The 27,348-nt window shown below is 46.0% G+C and overlaps 1 protein-coding gene across 8 annotated transcripts in view; it reads left to right on the plus strand.

The window, feature by feature from the left end:
* Positions 1–27,348, plus strand: part of ZFYVE28 (zinc finger FYVE-type containing 28) — a 264,453-nt gene that overhangs the window by 213,426 nt on the left and 23,679 nt on the right. For 5 of the 8 annotated variants that reach the window (XM_068275968.1, XM_068275950.1, XM_068275997.1 and 2 more), the window contains 2 exons: positions 12,993–13,097; positions 23,321–23,475. In XM_068275968.1, coding sequence (XP_068132069.1) covers positions 12,993–13,097; positions 23,321–23,475 — 260 coding nt within the window. The remainder of the gene's footprint in view (positions 1–12,992; positions 13,098–23,320; positions 23,476–27,348) is intronic. The other 3 variants (XM_068275960.1, XM_068275976.1, XM_068275987.1) reach the window with 3 other exon arrangements.

Genomic DNA, 27,348 nt, shown 5'->3' on the forward strand with positions numbered 1-27,348 from the left:
GAGTGGTGATGGACTCTTCCACAATGTGCATTACTGTGGAGGAAGGGGACAGCCGATCCAGTGTCTGGAACAGGTAAATCTGAAGCACTCCCTGCGCCCACCCTGCATTAGGCTGCCAGGCTGGGGAGGGACAAAATATGCTGCACCGCAGCGTGCATAAAAAAGGTAAATCATGCTGGGAAAAGGTTAAATGGAAATAAATATGGCCTCCTCCATATGCTCTCACTTCAGGTTCCCTTTATTTAAATGGCACAGACAAGCCCTGTATGTTATCACTGTTGGGGTCCGTTCACATGGGCAGCGGCTGGCGCCTTGTTTTACTGATGTCCAACACGTTTCTGCTACTGAGCGGAAAAGCAGTTTACTACAGTTTCCCATCAGTTCATCATCGCATCTCATGCAATGAGCCCCTCGGGGGGTTCTGAAACGCAAATGCATCTGATGCTAGAGTGCTACTAGATTCATTGTCTTGCAAAATTCGATGAACCGCACCTTTTGCACAAACTGCACTGCCATCCACCTCAGTATGGGCCGCGTGGGATGCCGGAAATAAATGATGTGCCCGGATGCCGGCAGTCGCCAGTGTGAACCGGCCCTCATACTAAAGCTCACGCAACGCCCTTGTGAATGCTGGCACAACACTAGTGTTCTCCTCAGGCTGTTTTAGCCATGTGCTTCACCCGGCTAGTTTTGGAGAGCACCTGGCTTTCACCGGCAGTTATGCAGAGAAGCACCAGCCCTGCATTCTCTCATCGCGCCTCACCCGGCTACTTTTTCATGCCACCCGGCTGGAAAAAAATTCTGGGGAGAACACTGCAACACACAGCATTTCATCTGCAGCACAGATGCCATTTATTGTGCTTTGGGATGTTTATCATTGTCTGTAATCCTATTTATTGTACAGTGCTGCGTAATATGGTGACGCTATATAAATCTAATAAATAATAATAATAGGAGAGAAAAGTTATTAAGGGCCCGTTAACACTACACGTGGTACGATGCAACTACAGCATTGCACCGCAACAGAACTAAAACCAGTGCACGGCAATGGAATAGTGTCCATTGCATGCTGGTTATACGGAGCGGTGTAGACCGATCAGAGTATCTGATTCTCGCAGGGCCGCATCCTCGTCCCAACTCCTCCCATGCGCGGCCGCATCTCCCATTGCAGGAGTGGCGCGATTGGGAGCAGAAGTGATGCGTAGCAGCATCGCATCCCTTCAGATCCCATTCGCCGTTGGAAATGACCCTTACAAAAGTTTTGTCGTTCATTTGATGAATAGCCACGCATCTGTTGTCTGCTAAAAATGTGTTCAGCAGTAGTGCCTTGTGCCCAGAAACAAAGGAAGTTAAAAAGGTTCTGTTTAAAGAACAATTGAAGTGAGAAGAATATGGAGGCTGTCATATTTATTTCCTGTTAAACAGTAACAGTTGCCTGGCAGCTTTGCTGGTCTATTTGGCTGCAGTAGTGTCTGAATGACACCAGAAACAAGCATGCAGATCTGATACTGTCAAACACCTGATCTGCTGCATGCTTGTTCAGGGTCTATGGCTAAAAGTATTATACTGGGTACATGCAATGCAATTTCCCATCCAATCAATGGGAATCTGACAATTACTTCTGTCATCTGATCCCATTCGATAACTGGATCGATTTTCCAAAGTTATCACAAGAAAATCAATCCCGTTATCGATTGGGAGCAATTTGGACGTACACACGATGCAACTTCCTGTCAGATTACTCATCGATCGGACAGGAAATTGCATCGTGTGTACCCAGCATTGGAGACCTCAGAGAGGATCAGCAGAATAGCCAGGCAACTGGTATTGCTTAAAGGGAAGGTTCAGGGACTAACAAAAAAATAAAAATCCATATCCACTTACCTGGGGCTTCCTCCAGCCAGTGCACTCGGCGCTGCTCTGCAGGCTCCCGGTGGCCGACCCGACCTGGCCAGGTCGGGCTTCTTCTGCGCTCCATTGTGCGTTTCACGCCGGCGCGCTGACGTCATCGGACGTCCTCCGGGCTGTACTGCGCAGGCTCAGAACCTGCGCAGTACAGCCCGGAGGACGTCCGATGACGTCAGCGCGCCGGCGTGAAACACACAATGGAGCGCAGAAGAAGCCTGGCCAGGTCGGTCGCCCACCGGAGACCACCGGGAACCTGCGCAGCGGCGCCGAGGGCACCTCCTGCCTGCCATGGGCTGGAGGAAGCCCCAGTTAAGTGGATATGGATTTTTTTTTTTGTTAGTCCCTGAACCTTCCCTTTAAAGGGAAATAAATATGGAAGCTTTCATATCTTTCTCGCTTTACTTGTCCTTTAACCTCCTGCCGCCCGCGTCACACCAGTAGGCGTGGCCGCGGCGGCAGCCCCAGGACCGCCTAACGCCAATTGGCGTAAAGTCCTAGGGCTCTGTTTAGCATGAGATCGCGCGCATGGTGCGCGCGCATCTCATGCTCGGAGGGCGGAGCTCCGCCCCGCCTTCAGTCTCCGAGCGGCTATTGCCGGGAGACTGTTAGACGGCGATTACGCCGTCTATTTACTAGGTGCAGCGCTGCGATGAGCAGCAGCGCTGCACTAGGGACAGCCGTGTGACACGGCTGTCCCCATGGGGGACAAGAGAGCGATCGGCTCTCATAGGCAGAAGCCTATGACAGCCAATCGCCATAATTGGCCGGCTGTGGGGAGGGAGGGAATAAATTTAAAGGAACAGGGGATTTTAGAAAAAAAACCTAACAATAATATTTATTTAAAAAAAAATAAACATGGGGGGAGCGATCAGACCCCACCAACAGAGAGCTCTGTTGGTGGGGAGAAAAGGGGGGGGGGGGATCACTTGTGTGCTGAGTTGTGCGGCCCTGCAGCTTGGCCTTAAAGCTGCAGTGGCCGATTTAGCTAAAAATGGCCTGGTCACTAGGGGGGTTTAGCCCTGCAGTCCTCAAGTGGTTAAAGCAGTGTTATCTGACGTTACTAGTGTTAAGGCCCGTACTCGCTATGCGATTATTTCTTTTTGAGCAACGAGCAATCGTTTTCGTGATCGTGCAACATGGGTACATGCATGCGATCACACAAACGACATTTAGCAATGCAGCGATAACAACCATCACGGCAGATCGGAACTTTACGATCCCCAACAACTATGCACAAAGTTCCCTTTACCTCCTGTTTGCGTCCGTCATGTAGCGTCGCGTGATGTCGCGCATACCCGCCTCTAGGAAGATGCATCGGGGAACTCTCGTCGTCCAGGGACGTCGCTGGATTTTTCTTTCTGTGACATTATGGTGAGAATTCACCTTTAGTATATACTGTACGTGTCTGATTAATGACATCTGCATGAGAACTGAACAGAAACCCAGATCTACAGAGCAGTTCCTGATGATCAGGACCAGCAGCCTAACAGATTTTCGTTTACCCATGTCAGAGGAGTGGATATTGCACATTGCATTTTTCATTTTATTTGCCTAATTATCTGCAATATAAAATAAAAAATATATAATTTATTGACCTGAAAGTAAGCAGAAGATGGAATTTAATCACGGGGAGCACAGTGCTGAGACCACAGTTGCTAATTAAAAAGGACAGCTTATCTTGTCCACATTGAGATAATTGCATATTTCAGAAGTGTTTGTTTTGTTGCGCAAGCTTCATAAACATGACCGGCTTGTAAAACCAGATGTACCCGAGCCGAAGCAGCCGGAGTCGGCCAGATTATCACCGAGATTGCCTTCCTACAGCCAGCCGGATTTATTCTACATCTAATTACTTGTTATCGAGGTGCGAGTCGGCTTTGAAAGACACTTTTTCCAGCTCAGAATATTGCTGAAGGCTAGAGCGTGATGATTCCCGTCTTCCCAGCTCTTCTGTTTACTCGACAAACACGTAAACTGCGCAGAGAACAGATCAAACCCGAGTCAAGGATTCATAACAAGCCAATAGGGAAAATATTTAAATGTGCGGTATTAGGGTGAGACGCGGCCCCAAGACATAATCTCATCCCGTAGTAGGAAGGCCTCCCATTGACATCGATTTCCTGCAAATTAGGGGATTTGTTTTTATATTATCAGAGTTCTGTATTGCTGAGTGCTGTTTACTGAAAGGTAACGCAAGCTTGATGTTTAAAGCCAATGGGTACCGGTAAAAAAAAGAAAAAGTCAGATACTCACCTAAGGAGAGGGAAGGCTCGGTCCTAATGAGCCTTCCCTCTCCTCTCCCGGTGCCCTCGGTGCTGCGCTGGCTCCCCCGTTCACGTCCGCCGCCGCAGGGACTGCGGAGGTCTTCGGGAGCACTCGGGCTTCCTAAGACGGGCTGCTCCATACTACGTACGCACGAGTGCGTCATAGAGGGCGCTCGCGCATGCGTAGTATGGAGCGGCCGCGTCATCCGGAGCCCGAGTGCTCCCGAAGACCTCCGAAAGCTCCCGAAGGCATGCGGAAGTGGCAGTATTTGACCGAACTGGTCGAATACTGCCACAGGGGATCCTGCGCGGGACCGGGCACCAGGAGAGGAGAGGGAAGGCTCATTAGGACCGAGCCTTCCCTCTCCTTAGGTGAGTATCTGACTTTTCTTTTTTTTGCTGGTAAACATTCACTTTAAGGACAGAGACGGGATAACATTGATTGTCGCTTGTACTTTTCCTTCTTTCTTAGGGCCGGTCAGGTTGCCGGTGTCCGTTCGCATTGTTTAGCGGTGGAATCCACCAAGTCCCGCATTGAGGTGAATGGAAGCATTCATATCAATGCGTTTGCACGACCGCCAAGAGCGCATAGCATCTGCCATTATGCCCCTAGGGCTGCGATGGCTAACCTTGGCGGCACTCCAGCTGTGACCAAACTACAAATCCCATCATGCCTCTGCCTCCCCGAGTTATGCTTAGAGCTATCAGAGTATTGCAATGCCTCATGCGACTTGTAGTTCCACCACAGCTGGAGTGCCAAGGTTAGCCATCACTGCCCTAGGGTCTCATAACGACAGGAACCACTGCCAAACGCTTTTCTGTGCGTTAGTAGAAAAGCATATAGCATTGGCTAAACAAGACTCCGGCTGTGCGTACTGGCCCTTAACCCTCTAGCAGTCAAAGTAAAACTTTATTTGGCTTCAGGGCTGAATTTTTCCTGCAATTGAGGAAGTGTGGCTTCCCCAGCCTGGCAGGGTACGCAGAGCGGGCGGCAGGGAGCTTTCATACATACCTGCCTGGACTGCTGGATCGACTTCTTCTTCCTCCATCACTATGGTGATGTAATACCGACATGTCTTCTGAGTTCCAATCACGATATGACGTGATCGGGAACCAACAGACCATGTCAATGTTACAGCGCCACCCAGTGGTGGAAGAGGAGTGATGGAAGAATCTCTTTAGTCACCCCTCTTCCACCACCGGGTGGTGCTGTAACACTGACACGGTCTCCTGGATCCCGATCCCATATCATATCATGTGATCGGATGTGACCTGGACCCAGAAGACATGTCAGATGTTCAGAGCAGCTGGTGGAGGAAGAGAAGAAGCCGTCCAGAACAGGTATATATAACTGCTCCCTGCCACCTGCTCTAGGCAGCCAAGCGAGATGGCTACGTTGCACCATCAGCTTTCAAACAAAAAATTTTGTTTGAAGCTGCTAATGGTTAAACTAAAATGTATTAGATTCCTGAGGCCTGGGACCCAATAGAACACTTTTATTTCAGCCATCAAGGACTTTTCGGTGATTCCACATGGGCGCCTGATCCCACAGGAACGATTGCAATTTACCAAAATCTCAATCACCTGCATGCAGCATTTTCGAAGCAATTGCATATGGGAAAGCACGGCCTGAAATCATTCTGCTATTAAGTGGCAAAGTCCCTTGTTTTTGCAATCTCAGATGGTTGGCAGGCTGTGGCTCTCCTGGTAGCTACTTGAGGAGCCCTCTTGCCTTGCAGCTGTCATATCCTGGATTAGGATTCCACAAAGGACACTGCTTGCATGGAGTTTTTACCTTCTGTCCAATATTTATGTGAGCTTGCTCAGGTTTTTCCCTCCTTCACAACAAATAAACATATCAATGATTTTGACTTAAAACAGAAGGTATTTGCGATTCAGGTTGGAGTGAGTATATGAGGTGTCCCATAATGCATCACTGCTGAATAGACAAATCCTCTCTTTGTTGTCCCTGAAAGCTAAACCCACCTCCAGAAGCGCTGGAATGCAATGATGTGTCAGCTTGTTAATAGTACAGAGCCATAATAATACAACAAGCATACAGACTGTTTGTTTGTTTGCTTGATCCTCATCAGTGCGTGGCATGGATTTATATGGCTCTATGTCAGCGCTGGGCAAACTACGGCCCGCGTGCACTGCTCTCGGGCAGCGGGAGATTTTGAAACTCACCTCAGTCAAGGATGTCCCGCGTCGCGTCTCCATGGCAACAGGGCGTCACATGGTGTGACATCACGACGCGCCAGCATGTGATACGCTGGCAAGTCCTGATGTCACGTCATGTGACGCCCTGTTGTCACGGAGACACGACGCGGGACATCGGTGAGGGAGGGGAGTTTCAAAATCCCCTGCTGCCCGCTCGCAACTTTTCACGGAGGGAAGGGGGTTGGAATTTCAGACATGCGGTCTACACAATGCAGCCCGGGCTGCATGAAGTTTATCCAGGCCTGCTCTGTGTGGTATGATGATATGCAACACCCAGAGTTAAAGTTTGCCCAGCAAGCTCATGGTGAACCAGAACTCCTAGGAGTGTGTAAGGGACTACAAAGGGCCACAAAGCCATCTTACTGAAATATAATGCAGTACAAACATTTTTCCCAGAACTAGCCCTCGCGTGGCAGAGACAATAGATTGTGAGCTCCTTTGAGGGCCAGATGTAAGCAGTTCTTTATGCTCTGTAAAGTGATAGATATACAGCGTCATTGCTTTATAAATGCAGGAAAGGACAAATCTGACATGACCATAATCCCAGGAGGTTTTATTGGGATGGGGCTAGAGGTTTGCTCAGAAGCAGGATTGCCACTCCTCCCTGCAATCCCAGCTCAACACACACCATACAATCTTGGTTGTACAGATTTACCAAATCTATGTAGTATAAGGGCCAACAGATTGAAAATACCTTGAATGATTGATTGCATAAGCTCTTATACTACATGAAAGTGTTAAGATTGAACAACCAAGATTGTATGGTGTGTGTTGAGCCTTAGTTCAGCTCATCCCATCCTGAGGATGGACATAAAATGAAATCGACTGGGCCAAAGAAGAAGGATAGTTGGATCCTTTTCATTCCTCTGGATTGGGAACTACTACTACTATTTATACACTGCCATCATTTTCCATAGCACTGTACAAAATAAACACGGGACATGGGTGCAGGGCTTCCATAGGGGACAAACTGGGCATTTGGTCCTCCCCTCCATGTCTTCTCCCAACCTTATTGTGGTCCCCGGGGCCTCTGCCAAATATTCAGCAGTGTAACAATTCACCTGTCCCGGCTGGCGCACTTCTCTGTTAGTTGGTGCATTTTCATCTTCATCCTTGCAGGGGTGCCTCTCCTCAGTGACCCGGCACATGTTATTACCTAAGATGCCACCGGGTCAGTGATGCGAGGCTGATGACAGGAACACACGGAGCCACAGACTAATGGAGGGGTGTGCCCGTCGGGGTAGGTGAGTCGCTATGTTGCAGGGGCCTTTGGGACAGCAATGAGGTTGGTGGGAAACCTTGGGCTGGTCAGTCAGGGGGCCTCCAGGTTGATATCATCCGGGGGCCCCATTGTAACTAGGACCTGGCCCTGCATGAGTGGTGTACAACACAAATGTGGCAGAAATTAATACGCACGGTTTTCAAACCGCATACCATGGTTATAAGAAACAGTCTGAGAGAGAGACGTGACCTTTTAAAGATTACATTCTAAGAGGAAAGAAACCCGAGGTGATAACCTCTATATCAGTTGGTAATGAGTTCCTGAGTATAGGTATCGATGACAGGAGCTATTGCCATTATTCAGTGGCCAGTCCAATAAATATCAATCAGGGATGTCAAACTCCATTCCTCAAGTGCCGAAATCCTCACACATTTTTGGTACTGCTCATGTTAATTGATGCGACCGAATCAGGAAAGGGTGTGTTTCATGTAGAGCACATTTCTCTGTTCCTCAGTCCATCCTAAACACTGGCATGGATATGGCCCTCCAAGACCGGAGTTTGACAACTGTAGATAGGAAAGGGCGAAGAAAAACGTCTCAGCTGTAGGAACACAATATGAACTGTGGAAGTAGTCTGTGAAAAATCAGTGTCTACCTCACATGAAGATCACCGTCCAGCCATCATCAGACATGCTGCTGACTGAGCTCGCTGGATGAACATTTATTATGAATGCATAAAGGAAACCTGGTAGATCCTTACCTCAGGAGAGGGCAGCCTGTGGATCCTACAGAGACTTCGCCTGTCCCCCTCCGTTCCAGTGCTGGGACCCCTATACGGATCTCACCTGCACTGCACAGGCACTGCACAGGCGCAGATTGCTGGTACCTGCGCAGAGGCGCCGCTCGGGCTCTATGCTTGTACGCAGCCACAGGGTGTCTGTGTCTGCACAGTGCAGGCGAGCTTCGTCTACAAGCTTTTGTCAGGCTTGCATGGGGTCTTGCCGCTGGAGGAGGGTGACACAGGAAGTCTCTGGAGGATGCAGAGAGGCTGCCCTCTATTGAGCGAAGTACCGAAATCAAGCCGTTTTTTTTCCCCTTTAAGGTTTATTGTAATGTACTGTATACCTGACTCCGACTCGAGTCAAAGCTACGTAAGGTAAGCCCAGAGGTATGTTCATGCTGGATCCACATACCGCTGTGCATTGTCCGTTCCTCTCTTCCTTTCCCCAGTCTCCGTTATCTCGTCTTGAAAAGTTTTACTTTACCTTAAAGTGTACCAGAGCCGATGCATACTTACCTTATACATACCTGGGGCTTCCTCCAGCCCCATGTACACGGTTCGCTTCCGCGTCCTCCGCTGCCTGAAGCACCAGTATCTGGTTCTGTTAGTTCGGCCAGTCTGCGCAAGAGGAAGTGCGCTCTCTACGTATCTCTCCAGCAGCCGCTAGAAAGATGTGTAGAGAGCGCACTTCCTTTTTTGCCGGCTGGCCGCGACTGGAGGAAGTTACGGGACCCGGAGCTTCAGGCAGCGGATGATGGCAGTGTGGGAGCGATCCGTGCGCATGGGGCTAGAGCAGGAGTGTCAAACTCCAATACAAAGTGGGCCAAAATTGTACACTGGGACCCAGTCGAGACCTCCATTATAGCTTCCCTAGTGGTCTAGAGTGGGCCATACATAATGCACAGTGGGGAAACTACTTGAGGGCCAAATTTAATGGCTCTGAGGGCCCTTTTCCACTAGCAATCACAAACGCCATTGATTGCGATTTTATGCGATTGCGATTTGTGGTTTTCATTTGCATTGCATTATCCCCCTTAAAATCGCTCCAGAAAGCGATTGCCAAATCGAATCACTATAGTGGAAATACTTCTCATGATTTCTATGATAAAGTAACAACCCTGGCGATTTAAAAATCACTAGCGATTTGCGATTCAGCTGTGTAGTGGAAATTTGGCCCGCGGGCCGGACATGTGTGGGCTAGAGGAAGCCCCATGTATGTATAAAAAGGGAAGTATGCGCCATCTCTGGTTTCCTTTAAAGGGGAACTGAAGAGAGAGGTATATGGAGGCTGCCATGTTTATTTCCTTTTAAGCAATACCAGTTGCCTGGCAGCCCTGCTGGTCCTCTGCCTCTAATACTATTAGCCATAGCCCCTGAACAAGCATGCAGCAGTTATTATTATTTATTATTATTATTATTTATGAAGCGCCAACCTATTCCGTGGCGCTGTACAATGTAAGAAAACAAACAAGGGATACATAATGATACAGACAATGATATACATCAAATATGAACACTGATACAAAATACAGAACTGCTGATTACAATAGAAAATTTAACATGATGACTAAAATGTATAAATGTCTAACAGAGTGCAAGCAATTAAATTAATAACATTCAATGACACAAAAGGGTGAGAGCCCTGCCCTTGCGAGCTTACAGTCTAAAGGAATGTGGTGGAAACGAGAGGTGGGGGAAGTATACAGTATATATACAGGCAGTGCGTAATTAGGTTATTTAGTGGGCGCATGGCCTACACTAGAGAATATGCTTGTTCAGTTCAGGTGTTTCAGACTTTAATGCTGGATACACACGGTGCGTTCGTGCACTCGATTTTCCCGTCGATTCCCGTCGATTCGTTTATTTCCAACATGTCCGATTTGGATTTCGATGGATCGTTAGGTCGATTCGGCATACTTTGCATGCGAATCGACCTAACGATCCATCGAAATCCAAATCGGACATGTTGGAAATAAACGAATCGACGGGAATCGACGGGAAAATCGAGTGCACGAACGCACCGTGTGTATCCAGCATTAAGTCAGATCTGACAAGACTAGCTGCATGCTTGTTTCTGGTGTTATTCAGATACTACTGCAGAGAAATAGACCAGCAGGGCTGACAGGCAACTGTTATTGATTAAAAGGAAATAAATATGGCAGCCTCCGTATACCTCTTACTTCAGTTTCCCTTTAAAGTCACATTTAGGCTTGCCTTAATGTTCCCTCCCATCACCCTTCCTCTTTACCATCCCATTCATTGGAGTGAATGGGGCAGGTAAGAGGAGGGAATGTAAGATTGATATGAGGGAACCTCACGGCAAACCTGCCTTCTCCTGTAAATTTGACTTAAAGGAATACTAGACAAGACTAATAACATTTATATTGCGCTTTTCTCCTGGCGGACTCAAAGCGACAGAGCTGCAGCCATTAGGACGCACTCTATAGGCAGTAGCAGTGTTAGGGAGACTTGCCTAAGGTCTCCTACTGAATAGGTGCTGGCTTACTGAAAAGGCAGAGCCGAGATTCAAACCCTGGTCTCCTGTGTCAGAGGCAAAGCCCTTAACCATTACACCATCTATAATTCCAATCCTTAACCATAACACCACCACCATTACTATCAATGCCCAAGTGTTCTAAAATTACAATGTCTAAGTAGCTGTGTAAACATTTTCCAACTTTTCATGTTAAATATCAGAGGCAAAAGCTTTAATTTATTGACAGTAGGATTTAGCTATATTGGGACAAATCAATTGCAGAAGGGGTGTCTGCTTCAATGCACAGCCAGTGTTGCATATCCGACTACAGAGTATTTTTTTTCAGAAAGCAAAAACAGTATGAAAAAAGCTGTGACAATTACAAATGTTCATAACAAGTTTCCTCTGCTCTATTCAGACACTTCAGTCAGAAATACAGGACACAGAAGCTGCAGCTGTAGGGAGCTTTCTCTCTCTCTCACACACACACAGCTACACACAGGGTTAACTGATCAAGTGTGAGGGTAATTTCCCCTCTGCTCATGGCTCATTCTGCTGTCAGTTTTGGCATCAGTAAACTTTGAAAGTATTTTGATAACAGTAAACCAAGAGGTTGCCAGTGAAATGTATGCACCACTACTTAGCAGCACTTCCCAAACAATTCCTATCTCAACTGAAAAAAAATATGTATATTGATAGTGTTCCTTTAAAGAGTAACTGTCAGGCTGCAAAAGCTAATTGAAACCTCTATTCTCCTGTGTTAAACAGTTTAGAAGGAAGCCAAAAAGGCAATACTGAAGTTAAAAATCTCTCTTACTTTATTTTTGCTGAATAGTAATCCTCTTTATTCCCAAGCTCCTAAGGAGGAGGACAGGCCGCATAACAGATATCGCAAAGCATGCTGGGGCTGCTTCTTCTCCTTACTACACTCCCTTGTTCCTCCCCTTCATTTCCCTATCCCGCCCTAAGGCTGCTTTCACAGTGGGAAGTTACAGGCTCATGTTACAACAGCTTGTAACTTGCAGCCCAGCTCACAGCACTGAAAAATCAATGTGCTGTTCAGTGCACATGTTCCAGTTGGAGTATACTGCAGGAGTCCAGTATTGTTCCTAGCCACATGGCTAATTAATATTCACTGCACAGTAGTGTTGTCCGGATCATGAATGATTCTGATCTTTTTTGTGAGTCGAATCATCAGGAAGCAGGGTAAGGGAGGATATGACATCACAATTGGCTTCATAGGAGACAGACAAACATGGAACCTGCCATGAGCTGTCAGGAGCATCAATCTCTGCAAATACTATATAAAAATTCTGTGAAATCCAAACGTGGACAGAGAAATGCATATGTAATGTAAGTAGAGCCAATATTTAGCTACTGATGTGTGGTTTTTTTTCTCTGAGACCCTAAACCTAACAGCTCCTCTTGAAGGAAAAAGTCAGATTTTTCAAGGAGTGATTACCAGGACTGGCCCAATGGAGGGAGGAGAGGAATGGACCATGCACAGAGGCATGTGGATTCAGCATGAACATACCTCTGTGCTTACCCTAAAGGATACCTGTATTGAGAGGGATATAGAGGCTTGTCATATTTATTTCCTTTTAAACAATGCCAGTTTCCTGGCTGCCCTGCTGATCATCTGCCTGTAATGCATTTAGCTGCAGACACTGAACAAGCATGCAAATCAGATGTGACTGACTCGATTAGCCACATACTTGTTTCAGGTGTGTGAGTCAGACACTACTGCAGCCAAAGAGATCAGCAGGACAGTCGGGCAATTTGCATTGTTTGAAAGGTAAAAAAAATATGGCAGCCGCAATATTCCTCTGCTGGAGTTTGGTTTTCGAGTCGTGGATTGTGTTACTTTGCTCAACAGCAATAGGCTGACTTGCGCTTTGCTTCAGTGTGTCTCTCTATCGCTGAAGTTCACAAAGATAGCGCAGTTATTATCTTTTAAGCCGCCATTTAAGTAAACAGCTTTTTTAGACCCCCTGTGAGGAGAGCGAGTTTTGCGCTGCGCACATTCCCTTTGTTGTCGCTCAGAATCTGTTTGTTACCACTGAGCTCCTCATGTGTGTTTTCTCCCCTGCTTCATTTTATTTCCATATTCTTTATTTTCAGTTCTCAGGATGACATACGCAGCTCCCCGCTCCATTCCACCGCCAGCAGTGACTATGACAGTGTGTCTGTCAGTTCATGTAGTCTCTCCAGCATTTCCTCTCTGAGGTAATCATGAGTCCTTTAGACTCCACTACTTTCCTCACAGCAGCCTCTCTAATGGCATTCTTCTCTCCCTGCTCTCTGTGTGGCGGCAATGCCTCTCCTTCCCTCCTCTCTGTATAGTTTGCAAACAAATCACCGTTTCAGTGGTTCCACCACGCTGGGGCTCTTTGCTTTCCTCCGTGCCGCCTGCCTCTGCTCTCTCTCACTATGCTAAGCCTGCCGTGTAATTTGTGTTTCTCATATTGTAGCACCTCACATTTGTTTCTGTTTGTTTTTTTTTAAGTCTAGCAAAAGTTTGAAACTGTTCAATGTCATTGGGACAAATTTCACAAGCGGCCTAAAGATTCTCACACACCCAGTGGCGTAGCTAAAGAGCCAAGGGCCCTCCAAGCTTTTTATTAGTATGAAGCCTCAAAACCTACCAAGGACATTATCTGTGTAAGGCCTCTTGCACGCTACATGCAATTCCGATTTGCAATTTTCAATCGGTGCTGCATGCTGTGTTTTTTTTCTGCGTTTTTCTTCTTGGGTTGATAGCATCCAGGGAAAATCGGAATCACAAATCGGATTTGCAGTGTGCAAGAGGCCTAAGAGGTGCAAGCAAAGGAGGGAAACCATTTGTTAATGATAACAATATTCAACACACATGCAAATGATCGATATCAGCAAAGGACTAATGGAATCTAAGAGGATGAACGAAGAAGGGCCCCTCTGGTCCAGGCAGGGCCAGTTCTTGCTATAATAGGGACCTGTGGCAAAAATAGGGGGAACCCCCTGATGCCCACCTATGCCCTCCTTCCAGTCAAATTATCCCAGGGCCCCTAAGCTGACTGCCAGACCCAATCCAATTCCCCCCTTCACACAATATCATTAGGTGTCCATCATATGTCCCCTAAAAAGCATGTTCCCATTAATCACCTCCTCCTTCTCCTATACAGAGTAAACACAGCATCCCTGCTCTCATGGGTCACTATAGCTGGAGGGGAGGACGGGCACTGTGGGGCCCTGGGGCAATTGCCCCCTTTGTCTCTATGGAAGCGCTGACCCTTGGTCCAGGGGCCCTGGTGCAGTCTGCATCCCCTATTGCTACGCTACTGCACACACCATGTATTAGAATTCATCTTCTGAACCGGGCAAGACGTTAAATAAGCAGGTAAAAATTGGTTGCTATGTATATAGAGAGAGTTCTCCGCTTACAGGAGGTTCAATTTCTATGAGTTTGAAATAAAACAACTATCCAGTTTGCTTAGATTGTGTGAGGTAGCTTGTTGTAAAATGGACTAAAGAAGAAGAATGGTTAGAAGGGATGGGGGAAAAAAGGTTCATTTCTCACTCCTAAAGCTATGAGATCTTTTAAACAGTAAAGTAGGCTGGCTTGTGTATATTTTATGCAGGAGACTGCAGTATGGGAACATTTAGGCTAAGGTCACAGTTGGACATTGCGCTGTGGTGCAACGTTAATGGTGCAATGCAAAAGTCACACATAACATATTGTGTTGGCACACACTGTTAACACGTCTTTTATGACGCATGAGTTATTAAAACTTCCGAAGTAATGGTTGAGTATTGATTATATTTTTAATTCCGCACCTGCCGCAGGCATTAGTGCGCATGTGTTAACACAGCATGTTACACCTCAACACAATGGGCTTGATTCACTACAAATAGCATGCCTTATCAGAGTTGACACACCTAATCAGAGTTAACACCCCTTAAAACTGATTGGACCCGCAGGGGCTCAGGGCAGGATGAGTGGAGCTCTCGTCATTGCCAATTAACAGGCATAAGTTTGTAGTGCTTGCTATGCTACTCTGATAAGGCATGTTAACGCTGATAAGGCACGCTATTTGTTATAGTGAATCCACCCCGAAGTGCAAAGTGCATAGATTTTTCATTGTAGTGCGCTATTGTGTGTTTTATATATTTATAAAACTTGACAATAAAGTCCCACTGTGTCTGGGTGTCTGAAGGAATGTCGGCGAACATCTTGTGCACTATAAAGTAATTAAAGAAAGTTAATTTTGTCAGACCCTTCAGTTGTTTTTTTTTTCCGTGCTCTTATAAGTGTTTTTTTTATTATTTCTGTGAGAAATCTCAGAGCAACCAAAGATCTCTGTAACTGCCGATACCTTTTGAAGGAGAACTAGAAAAAAAAACTAGATGGTGCAAGCCTTAAGAACACCGAGATAACATGTAATATAGATGTGTACTGTGTGTACAATGACAAGTATACATATAACTAACCTGTGTTCCTTTTTTTTTTCTCTGCCTGAAAGAGTTAACATTCAGGTGTAAACATGACAGTCTCTCTCCAGTTGGGATGAAGCTGGGCTATGATAAGAAATTACGTCCATAAAGCTCTTTACTGGCACAGAAAAGCTTCGAGAGAGCAGGGAAGAAAAGGGTCAATAGTTCATAGTTTAGCTCTGGTATACATCAAAGACTGTGCCATTGAGCAGAGACAATGAAACATTAAATATTTAAAAAGTAGATTTAAAAATAAAACTGTGGGATATCTAAAGAAAAAAAAGAACATTTTTAGGAGTAGGATGATGGATACAATAGTTTATCTCATCAGTTTGTTTTTACCTTGGTATTCCTTTATTATGTGTGCCCTATGTATAGATATGCTGCCTGACTCACTGTGTCTTCTCCTTTGGGTATAATTAGTCACACATTCTGATCAGAGGCAAAATATACTGATATCAGACAAATGTTGATTATAAATGATCACGAGAGTAGAGTAACCTGGAAGTACAGATGTAGGTTAGACATTGCCTCAGAAGAGCAGAAAAGCCTTGTACACACATTAGATAAGTCTTTTGAAACATTGGACTGACGTTTCGTCGATTCTGACGACAATCGTAATGGAGCTAGACAACGATGAGCGACAGATATTGAATATTCTGCCTGATTCAACTGGTGGATCAGTTCAGACGACTATTGGGCCAATATCTTACAGGTAGCCGGTGTGTACAAGTTATTCAAACATTTTTCCACATGTCGTCTTTAACTTGGGGGACCTGTTTGCAATCACTCCAATTTCAGTGTTCCATCAAATAAAAAATAAAAAAATAGTGAACTTCAGTGAAGGGTCTTTGGACCCCTTATAGTGTTATTTCATAAAATGGTATTTAAATAACGTAAATAAAATGTACACCGCATATGTGTGGCCACATTATTGACATGGTTGTTGATACAAAGGTTCCTCTTCCAGGTCTTACATACAGCAAAGTGGTTGTGCATTTCATGGAGGGTGTAGTAAGACCCTCTGTGTAGCTGCAGAAACAGCCCATGGGGACAAAATACCCCCTCCATAGGCTGCAATTAATTTTGCACAGAACTTCCCACCGGAATGTATTGGACGGCCAGGGTGGGGATTCTGCTCATCCTTGTGATTAACCACTAGCCTCGTCACTGGCAGTATATCTATGCCCCGAGGTTGGTCTCCTACCATTCCATAAACGTAGATACTCGCCTTCTGGCTTCTATGGGTTTGCATGTTTGGAAGGTCAGAAAAAAAATTGCACCTTTTATTTCTAAATAAAATATTGGCGCCGTTTATTGTACTAGGAAAATGTTTTAAAAGTTCTAATAACCGGGAATTTCTTAGCAACTTTATGTGCAATGAAGACTTCTCATTGTGGGCTATGCAAGAGTTAGATCTGCTTTTAAAACCATTTTTCCCCCTCCAAATCCTGCATCTATGCTTTGCCCTCACTTTCTGCTCAGAAGTGCTGTTGTGCTTCAGAATAGATTTTTCCAACAGAAAAATGTTATTTCTTTAAAATCGTGAATATTGCCATCAATGCAGTAACCTGAAAAACAAGCAAAGCTGACCTTCCAGTTTAATGAATAAGCTTATCAGCACTTGAGATCTCATTGTTGGTGGAATCCTCTTCCATAAATCAGCCCTCCGCCTTCCTGCAGTCACCTAGTCACTAACCTTCTGATCCCACCTGCGCTGAGAATGGACATTTTTTGTCCGTTCACCACTCAACGCTAAACTGTGATCGGCTCCTATTTTATATAGAGGAGCTGTTCACACTTGTCAGTCTGCAGCAGATCAGCACTTCTGGACAGTCCGCATCAATCCCAGGCAGGTGGATGCATTCCCCCATGTAGCCTATGGGGTAACGTATCTGCCCCTGGCTCCAGCCTGACCACATCAGACCACTGGAGCAGACATTACACTGTCCGCTCCCGCTGGCTGCATGTGATCCTGCGCAAGTGAGAGCCAAGCCACAAGGGGAAAGTAACATCTAGAACAGGCATGGGCAAACTTGGCCCTCCAGCTGTTGAGGAACTAAAAGTCCCACAATGCATTACAGGAGTCTGACAGCCACAGTCATGACTCATAAAGGCAAATGCATTGTGGAATTTGTAGTTCCTTAAAGGGGAACTTCAGCCTAAACAAACATACTGTCATCAAGTTACATTAGTTATGTTAATAAGAATAGATAGGTAATATAATCTCTTACCCACCCCGTTTTAAAAGAACAGGCAAATGTTTGTGATTCATGGGGGCTGCCATCTTTGTCATGGGGGCAGCCATCTTTTTGGTTGAAAGGAGGTGACAAGGAGCAAGAGACACAGTTCCAACTATCCTGTGTCCTGATAACCCCTCCCAGCTGCACACGCTAGGCTTCAAATGTCAAATTCAAAATGTAAAAAAAAAAAAAAAATGCACCAAAACAGCAGAACGAGAACAACAAAATCAGAAATCCCATCATGCTTTGCACAGCATCAGGGGAAAAAAGCCCGGGCAGTTTTCTTCTGTGCAACTAAAAATGAGGCTTGTATAAGAGAAACAAAGTTCTGAGGCTGTGAAACTGTTAAAGAAACACCAGGCCCTTTCAGTGCTGCTGAGTCGATTTTTAGTCTGGAGGTTCACTTTAACAGCTGGGGGGGGGGGGGCAAGTTTGCCCATGCCTGATCTAGAATGTGATCATTGTACCTATCCGTGACAGAACGGAGGCCACAACTAAGTGCTTTAGACCTCATCAGTGTTTTAAAGGACAACTGAAGTGAGAGGAATATGGAGGCTGCCATATTTATTTCCTTCATTGCCTGGCTGTCCTTCTGGTCCTCTGTCTCTAATACCTTTAGCCATAGGCCCTGAACACTCATGCAGATCAGACGTTTCTGACTGGATTGGATGCCGCCGCCGCCTACAGCCGATGCGCTCCACTTGCTGTCTGTAGCGCTACTACTTCCTCCTTCCGAGTTTGAAAGAGGAAGTAGTGGAGTTACGTGGAACACTTCGGCTATAGGCGGCATAGGTAATTTAACAAACACACAGATACACAGACTCCCACCCACCTCCCCGGACGCAGGCAGCGCTATCTAATTTAAGATTGTGAGTAGCTACGTACGGGTAGCTACTTTAGCTAACATCACTAGTGCTCTCTCCATTTCAGCGGCAGGTAAATCTTAATTCCAGCGATATGAGACGTCTTCTGCAACTCTCCGAGATGTCCTGTTATCAGTCCAGCGCTGTCTCCCCTGCCGCTTGTCTTTCTTTTCACAGACAATGTGTAAATCTGTCAGACAAACCTGTGGCTGCACTTTATACCTCTTCCGTGTTTCCCTGTGGACTGCTCTGCTTCTGCTGGTTTTATGTTATCAAATGGTAGCCTCCATAGAGATCAGTTCCCGAGCTACATGTTCAGTGTTCTCCCCAGAAATTTTTTCCAGCCGGGTGGCATGAAAAAGTAGCCGGGTGGCAAAAAAAGTAGCCAGGTGGGGCGTGATAACAGAATGCAGGCCGGCGCTTCTCTGCATACACAGCAGAGGGTAAGATGAGCCGAAGACTGCCGGGTGGTCACCAAAACTAGCCGGGTGGAGCACCCGGTTAAAAGAGCACTGATGTTCATTCACACTGACCTGTACATACCATCAAGTGTGATGGAGAGAACCCTAGTTTCGAAGCCCACCTCCAAGCACAGATCTAACACAGATCGTGTGACAACGTCGTAGTCATAGCAGCGCAAGGTCCCTCATACACTAAAACATTTTAGTGTACAGAACTCAGTTTGTAAGGTTATTCATAGTAGCCAAGCGGCTCGGGGTGACCCAAAACCACAAGGAAAGTATAGGGGACTAAGAGACCGAAAAGCCCTCCTACTAAAAAGCAATACTTAGTGTGGTTTGCCTTCTTAAAACAAAAGGAATTTACAATAATTCAACTTTAAAGGAAAACTGAAGAGCGAGGTTTATGGAGGCTGCCATGTTTATTTCCTTTTAAGCAATGCCAGTTGCCTGGCAGCCCTGCCTATCCTCTGCTTCTAATACTATTAGCCATAGCCCCTGAACAAGCATGCAGCAGATCAGGTGTTTCAGACTTTAAAGTCAGATCTGACAAGACTAGCTGCATGCTTGTTTCTGGTGTTATTCAGATACTACAGCAGAGAAATAGACCAGCAGGGCTGCCAGGCAACTGGTATTGATTAAAAGGAAATAAATATGGCAGCCTCCGTATACCTCTTACTTCAGTTTCCCTTTAAGTGAACATTGGTGGTTACCCACAATGCACAGCTACTGAATATGCAAATGACCTCTTTATGTTCCTGTAGTCAGGCTAGAAACAGGCTGTCTGCATGTCGGGTTGATGTGGCTCTGTAAAACTTAAAGCAACAGGCTTGTATTGTATTTTTCGGAATATAAGACACACTTTTTCTTTCCCAAAACTGTGGGTGGGGTGGGGAGGCGTCTTCTATTCCGAAAAATGCAGTAATTTGGTTGACATTGGGTGGTGGTTAGCACAGTTATGGCTAGGCACTAGTCTACCAGCAGAGCGGGTTAGAGGTTTTTGAGAGACCCAAAAAGTAGATATTTTCCCCCTGACTTTGTCCAGTTTCTTGCGCTGCTGTCATATGAGCCCATAGAGCATGATTCACAAAGCTTATTCACCTGTTTTCCTCTGTTTTCCCCTTATCTATGTTACATTTTTAAGCTCCCAAACAGCAAAAATATGATATACTGTGTATCCACATGGTTACGTTAAAGTCCATAGACTTTCATGTTACTGCTCACAGTAGTACTATGTGTTCTGACGCATTGCAAAGTAATGCGGCTGTGAACGTTTTAACGCACGCAATTTCTCATCTGGTTCTATTGTGCTGTGACCACCAACATGCGGCATGCTGCGCATTGGAAACGCATGCATGAAATCACACTCGATCATGCGTTTTGTAGTGTAGAAGAGCCCTAAATGACATGAAATTTCTATTTAAGACATGGACAGTAATAAAACCTGTATAGGAGTGTTTCTCATCTGTCCTTAGAACTTGTTAGCAGGGTTTATGCTGATTAGAGCATTTCTACACCCCCCCCCCCCCCCCCAGACGTATTGTGAGTCTCTGTAAAAAGGACATGTTCGGTCTCTCTGCTGATCACTGGGCGGCAGCTATTGAACTCCTGCAGACAGAGTGTCTGTGTCAGCTTGTTGAGATGAGTAATTATGTGCACTTGCTAATCTTATTAATGGCACATAATTGTTTTTGCTTACACCATCAGGGTAATTTTGGACGCTGACATGTTACTTGTACTCGCATTGATTTCAGGATTAGGCCTTAATAATAAATATATCTATTATGCTGGCTCTGCAAGGCGGCTCAATTTATTGGTGTTTAATTAAGAAGCAGAGAGTGAGAGCGAGCCAGTCTGTACTGATGGGAGATCTGGAAATGTGAAGCTAGAAATACGAGCAAAAGAGCTTCGCCCGATCGGGCAGTCTATTGATATTTCTGGGCTCGAATATCAGTTAGGGAAAGGGATACCAAATTTAGGCGGACTTGAGCAGAAATCTGATCAGGTGATTTTTGTGGGCCGATCGACCTACCGATACGATAATCTTATAGAATCTGAGGAAAATGGGTGTCGCAGGATGTTTGCCTGAAATCTGTCAAATCAGACATTCTGGAAAATGTTGTTGGCAAGTGCTCAGTCAGGTGGGCAGTGGTGACGGCGTTCGATATCCTGACGAGCAATGTACACGATGGACCCCGGGCTGGTGCCCCCCCCCCCCCCCCAAGGGTAAGGTGTGCCCTGATGCTCGTGTCCCGCGTTTTTGTGTTTGAAAATCTTACCTGTCTGCTGGCGCAATTCCTGGCTGCCTCCGCCGTCACCGGGATAGCCTGCGCCATGTACCACGTCACACACACGCCTGGCGCCACATGGTACAGGCTATCACGGCGGAGCAGGTCGGGAATGGCACCGGCAGAGATTGTAGGGTGCACATGGGCGGGGGTCAGGGCATACACATTTTTAGACTGGGGAGCAGGCAGGCATGGCTAGGCCCATTTCTAATAGATTTCATGCTTGAAGGACAACTGAATCTATAGTGATATATCGCTGCGGAATATGTTGGCGCTATATAAATAAAAAATAATAATAATATTATGGAGGCTGACATATCTATTTCCTTGTTGGCGATACCAGTTGCCTGGCAGCCCTGCTGATCCTCTGCCTCTAATACTTTCAGCCACAGACCCTGAACAAGCATGCAGCAGACCGGGTGTTTCTGACATTATTGTCAGATCTGACAAGATTAGATGCATGCTTGTTTCTGATTTTATTAAGACACTACTGCAGACAAATAGATCAGCGGACAGCCAGGCAACTGGTATTGCTTAAAAGGAAATAAATATGGCAACCTCCATATTATTCTCACTTCAGTAGTCCTTTAAACCGATCAGAAATCGGTCTGCAGTGTATGGGCAGGCAAGAGATTCCATGGTCGATGTGCCCATACACTGCCTGATATATGGACACCTTAAAAAGACATACTATCTCAGGGGGGGAAAAAACACATAAGTAGGTAAATACTTGCTCTACTTACATAACAGATGTATTGCACTGTCCACGTTTTGAGTTTAGTGATTTTTGTACAGTAAAAAAAGAGAAAATCCATAGCATCTCCCATTTTAAGTGTGGCTATTTTGAAGCCAATGCTGATGCCATTTCCTTTCCTACTCTCCTCTGCCTGATTTGCCCACCCCTAACTATAGAAAGTGCATTGTTTCAGCATGAGAAATACTGGCCAATCAGAGAGGAACAGAGGTGTGGGAGGGGAAAGCAGGAGGGAAAGAGGCTTAAGCCAATCAGGCTGAGGTGAAATAGAGAAGAGAAAAAGGACAACCCAGTATGCCCTGCAACTTCCTTTTTGTGTACCAAATTTTGTGTGTACCAGATAAGTCAGGTAAACTGGGGAATGATCATTTATCACCAAGTAATAGTGATTTGTAACTTTTGGATTGCCTGGTTAGCATCCCTATTACTTGTTTACCAGGTACAAAATTAAGAATTGATTTTTTATTTTATGCCTGACAGTTACACTTTAAGTTTTTACTCCTAGGTGATGTTGTCGCACTTTGTTGGGCTCCCAGAGGATGTGAGAGGGTGCCTGACTTCCAGAGAAGAACACTCACCAAGTACTCACAGTACTCACCAAGTCACATGATGAACCTGATTGATGCTTGCACTGGTCTTATTACAGCACAATTGTATAGGGATTACACAGAGAAGACCAGGCAGTATAATTCCTGGAACGTGATTTTAAAGGAGAACTGTAGTGAGAGGGATATGGAGGCTGCCATATTTATTTCCTTTTAAGCAATACCAGTTGCCTGGCAGCCCTGATGGTCTATTTGCCTAAAGAAGTGTCTGAATCACACCAGAAACAAGCATGCAGCTAATCTTGTCATATCTGTCTAAATTTGTCAGAAACACCTGATCTGCTGCATGCTTGTTCAGGGCCTATGGCTGAAAGTATTAGAGGCAGAGGATTAGCTGAATAGCCAGGCAACTGGTATTGCTTAAAAGGAAATAAATACGGCAGCCTCCATATACCTCTCACTACAGTTCTCCTTTAAATAAAAGCCTCCCTTCCCTGCTCTTCCCTGTCCTTGTCCTTCTATGAATCACCTGCTGTGACTTTGTGGAAAGTTTTGTACTGCTGTGCGGACAGTTATGATGAGAAGTAAGTGGCGGAGTTATTGGAAGGCAATCTGCTGCTCTGCTATCTCATTGTGAGATTGTCACATCTCGTGTGTTCGAGTGACAGCTGAGAACGAGCCTCTGTCAGGCTTGTTACGCTGTGATAGAAATCTGTATTTCTCTTCTCCCACATATGAGAACGCCGGTGACCTTTCCCTGTATCCCCTCTAATAATACACGGCTGCCTTTCACACTTCATTCTCTTCTCTCTCCTCTCTGCTCCGCAGCAGCTTGATGACCAGCTCTTGTTCATCGGATGACATTGATCAGGAGGAGATACAGCTGGCCCTGCAGGCTGCAAAGATTGCTTCCAGGGAGAAGATCAGGTCCCGCTTCCACAGCAGTAATGACCTCATTCACCGGCTCTTCGTCTGCATCTCAGGTGCGTCTCCCTCCTGCTCATCAGAACTTCAGATAGGAACGTCTGCTGACAGATCTGACATCTACCCAATCAGCAACCAAACACACATTCATGTCCTGCTTGGTTTAAATGGTTCCTGAATTGACATAAGATAAACATGCGTATGCATATTCCTGATCCTACATAGAACTAGACCGTGTACTTTGTTTTTTTTTTCCTCTCAATGCTTACCACTGCTGCGTACCTCGGAAAGCTGTCTGATTGAGCCCTGTCTCAGGCTACTGCACACGCATGGCCCCGCCCTCAAGTGCAGTCTTGTGTCCAGGAGTATTGTGTAAAATTTGCGACTGTGCAGAATGTTCCTAGAAGCAGGAGTACAATCGAGGCTCTGACCACTCAGTAGCCCGTAAGAGGGCTCAGCTCAGTCCGACAGCTTTCAGAGGGACACAGCAGACCAGGAGGATGCCTTTGTGTCCCTTAAAGAGAATCCGAGGTGGTTCTTGGGGGGACAGATGGGAAACAGAGGCATGTTCTCAATCTCATGACATGCCTCTGTGTCCCCCAACCGCCGCTCTCTGCTTCCCCATCGCGGCGCTATAACCCCCTAATTGTCGCTATCTCAGGGGTAAACACAGGGAAGAGGAATTCCCTGTTCAATACGCCCACCAGTGGCGTTCCTACATGGTTTCCAGAGCTGCCATTGGGCAGCTCTCTCCCCTGGCCATGCCTCTTGCCGCTCCCCCACCTCCCTGCACGCTGTGAGATACACACAGTCTTTCCTTGCAGCGTCGTGACCCAGAGGTCATGAAAGTAAAAGTGGGCCATTGCGGCCCACGGGAGCTGCGGTTGTTGCGGCTACCTGGTCTGCTCAGCCCTGTTCCCTCACGGCCCCCTCCTACAGTGCTCCCCAGCTCACCAGCCATAGCCTAACTGGTGGCTGCCAACCTGGGGGTGGGCCTCGGCAACACAGGCAAAAGTTTCCAAAGACCTTCTGAAAACTTTGGAAACATGGCCACGGCCGATCAGGTAAGTAATAAACCCTGAGCCTCCCAATCATGCATCATTAAAGTGGACCCAAACTCTTGCACAGGACATAAGGAAAATGGAGAGAAGTGCACCCTGTATGTATTTAGAGAGATTAGTCATCTGTGACTAATCACAAGCAGGGATGCTCACCAGATGCTCTCACGAGTAATCATGAGTGATTAAAATGAGGTTTAATTGGTGCAGGTGTGTGGCAGAGAAACAAGGGATTCTTTACTCATAATTCCGCCATCCGCCCTGCGGTCCAAAGAGCTTGCACGCGTTCTATTGGTCGCACTGCAAGTCTCACAACGGCGTACTTCCTCCTCCAAGCCGGAAGGAGGAAGTGTGCCGGTGTAAGGCTTGCAACGCGACCAATAGGACGCATGCAAGCTCTTTGGACCGCATGGCGGATGGCGGAATTATGGGTAAATAATCCCTTGTTTCTCTGCCACACACCTGCACCAATTAAACCTCATTTTAATCACTCCTGATTACTCGTGAGAGCATCTGGTGAGCATCCCTGATCACAAGTGTAATTTGATCTTTCAGCTGTCAGCTCAGAAATCTTGGCAGAGCAGCTAATTTTTAAACACAGGATGTTAACCCTATGTCTATTTTCATGAAAACAGGAAGTAGACACAATGCAGATTTATTGCAGCTGTAACAAATAAATGTTTCTCTTTAAAGGTTGATATGCTGTTGCGCTTCTTTTAGAGCAGAGAGGAAATTTTGAGTTCAGGTCTGCTTTAAAGAGGATCTTCAGCCTAAACAAACATGCTGTCATTAAGTTACATTAGTTATGTTAATTAACAAAGTAGGAAGCCGGCACCATCTGTATTATAAGCTCTTTGTACTTTTATTTAGAAGTCATGTACTGCTGGATACAGCGACGTTTCGGAAAATGCATCCTTTCTCAAGCTCAGCAGCATACAGACTGACAAACGTTATACCATGTGCTTTTATAATGACATAATCAACATGGCATATCATGGCTGAGTAGTCTCACAGCCAATGCTAGTGGTCCATGACTTACCGGACCTGATGGGGAACTACAATGCCCACTGCTCATTTGTCGCCAAATTCAAAAATGTCCCACCTCCCCCCAACGTGCGGTGGGATGCGTGTAGAGGCCGGGCGGGTCCTCCTGGCATATGCGCACAAACATCCTATCACCACTCCACCCATCTCAGCTTCTCAGGCGGACTTGATGGGGAACTGTGGTGACGGACACTGGAGGGGGCGGCAACTGCCGTCCACCCACCGCCGTCTGTGCGACCAATGCGGGGATGACGTACACCACGCCCACCGCCTCCCATGACGACGGTGTTTGTCTCGTCTCCCCGCATCATGGTGTTACCAGGGAGACGCGCAACGTCTCCACCGCATAATACCGCTATCTGCATCTATTATTTGTCAAAGCTATCCATCAAGGAAACCTACTAAGGGCCGGGGGTAAAAACAAACATATACAGTAATATGCATTATTGTATAATACAAATCTAAAAAATCTAAAGAATAAAAAAATAAAACAAAATTTAAAAATTACAAAAAAATAATGATAATAATAAAAAATTATAGCAAAATAAAAAAATGAAAGAAAAAATTTAAAAAATTAAAAAAGAATAATAAATAAAAAAAAAACCAAAAAAAAATTACAAAGAATACAAGAAAATACACATCTGATGTCACATAGGGGCATGAGTTCAAGACATGACAGCGTATCCTATAAATGGGACAAGATCTAATTCCCTATTTAGTCCCCTAGGTTCCATTGTATCCAACTTTTTAATCCACCACGCCTCTCTATATAAAAGTTTTTTTAAACGATTCCCTCCTCTCCTAAGTGGGAGAACTTGTTCTAACACCTGATACCTAAGTTGGCTCACATTGTGGCCTGCTTGTACAGAATGAGATGGAACTGATTGTTCCACCAATTTTTCTCTAATAGCATGTTTATGAGAAGAGAGGCGTAGCTCGATCTTCTGCGTGGTCTGCCCGACGTAGATCAGCCCGCAAGGACACTTCAATGCATATACAACATATAAGGAGTCACACGTGTGACAACTTCTAATTTTAAATTTTGTTCCTCTGTAGGGATGACATATTTCATCCCCCTTAATCACCGAACTACAATGTACACAATTAACCTCCTTAGCGGTAACCCCGTGTGTGTCACAGGGTAAGCCGCCGGAGGGTGCCGCTCAGGCCCTGCTGGGCCGATTTAAATAATTTTTTTTTTGCTGGACGCAGCTAGCACTTTGCTAGCTGCGCCAGCACCCCGATCGCCGCCGCCGCGCGCCCGATCACCGCTATCCGGTGCGGCGCGCGCCCCCCCCCCAGACCCCGTGCGCTGCCTGGCCAATCAGTGCCAGGCAGCGCCGAGGGTTGCATCTGGAGTCCCAATGACGTCCCGACGTCGGTGACGTCATCCCGCCCCGTCGCCATGGCGACGGGGGAAGCCCTCCAGGAAATCCCGTTCTTTGAACGGGATTTCCTGATCGGAGATCGCCGAAGGCGATCGAAGCGGGCGGGGGGATGCCGCTGAGCAGCGGCTATCATGTAGCGAGCTCTCGGCTCGCTACATGATTTAAAAAATTTTTTTTTTTAAAAACTGCTGCGCTGCCCCCTGGCGGTATTTTTCATACCGCCAAGGGGGTTAAGGCACGGGAAAGTGCCCCTGCGGGTCAATCCACGTCAGGCAGATCCAGCAACACCAATATCTGCATGTACTAATTTACCTCTCAGTGTTGGAGCTTTTTTATAAGAGAACAATGGTATATTTTTAAATTCCTGAATGTCAGGGAAGGTATCCGATAGTAAGTGCCAATGTTTTTTTTTTATAATTTTCGCAATATTATTGCTTTCTAT

The sequence above is a fragment of the Hyperolius riggenbachi genome, chromosome 1, assembly GCF_040937935.1.
Source record: "Hyperolius riggenbachi isolate aHypRig1 chromosome 1, aHypRig1.pri, whole genome shotgun sequence".
NCBI lineage: Eukaryota > Metazoa > Chordata > Amphibia > Anura > Hyperoliidae > Hyperolius > Hyperolius riggenbachi.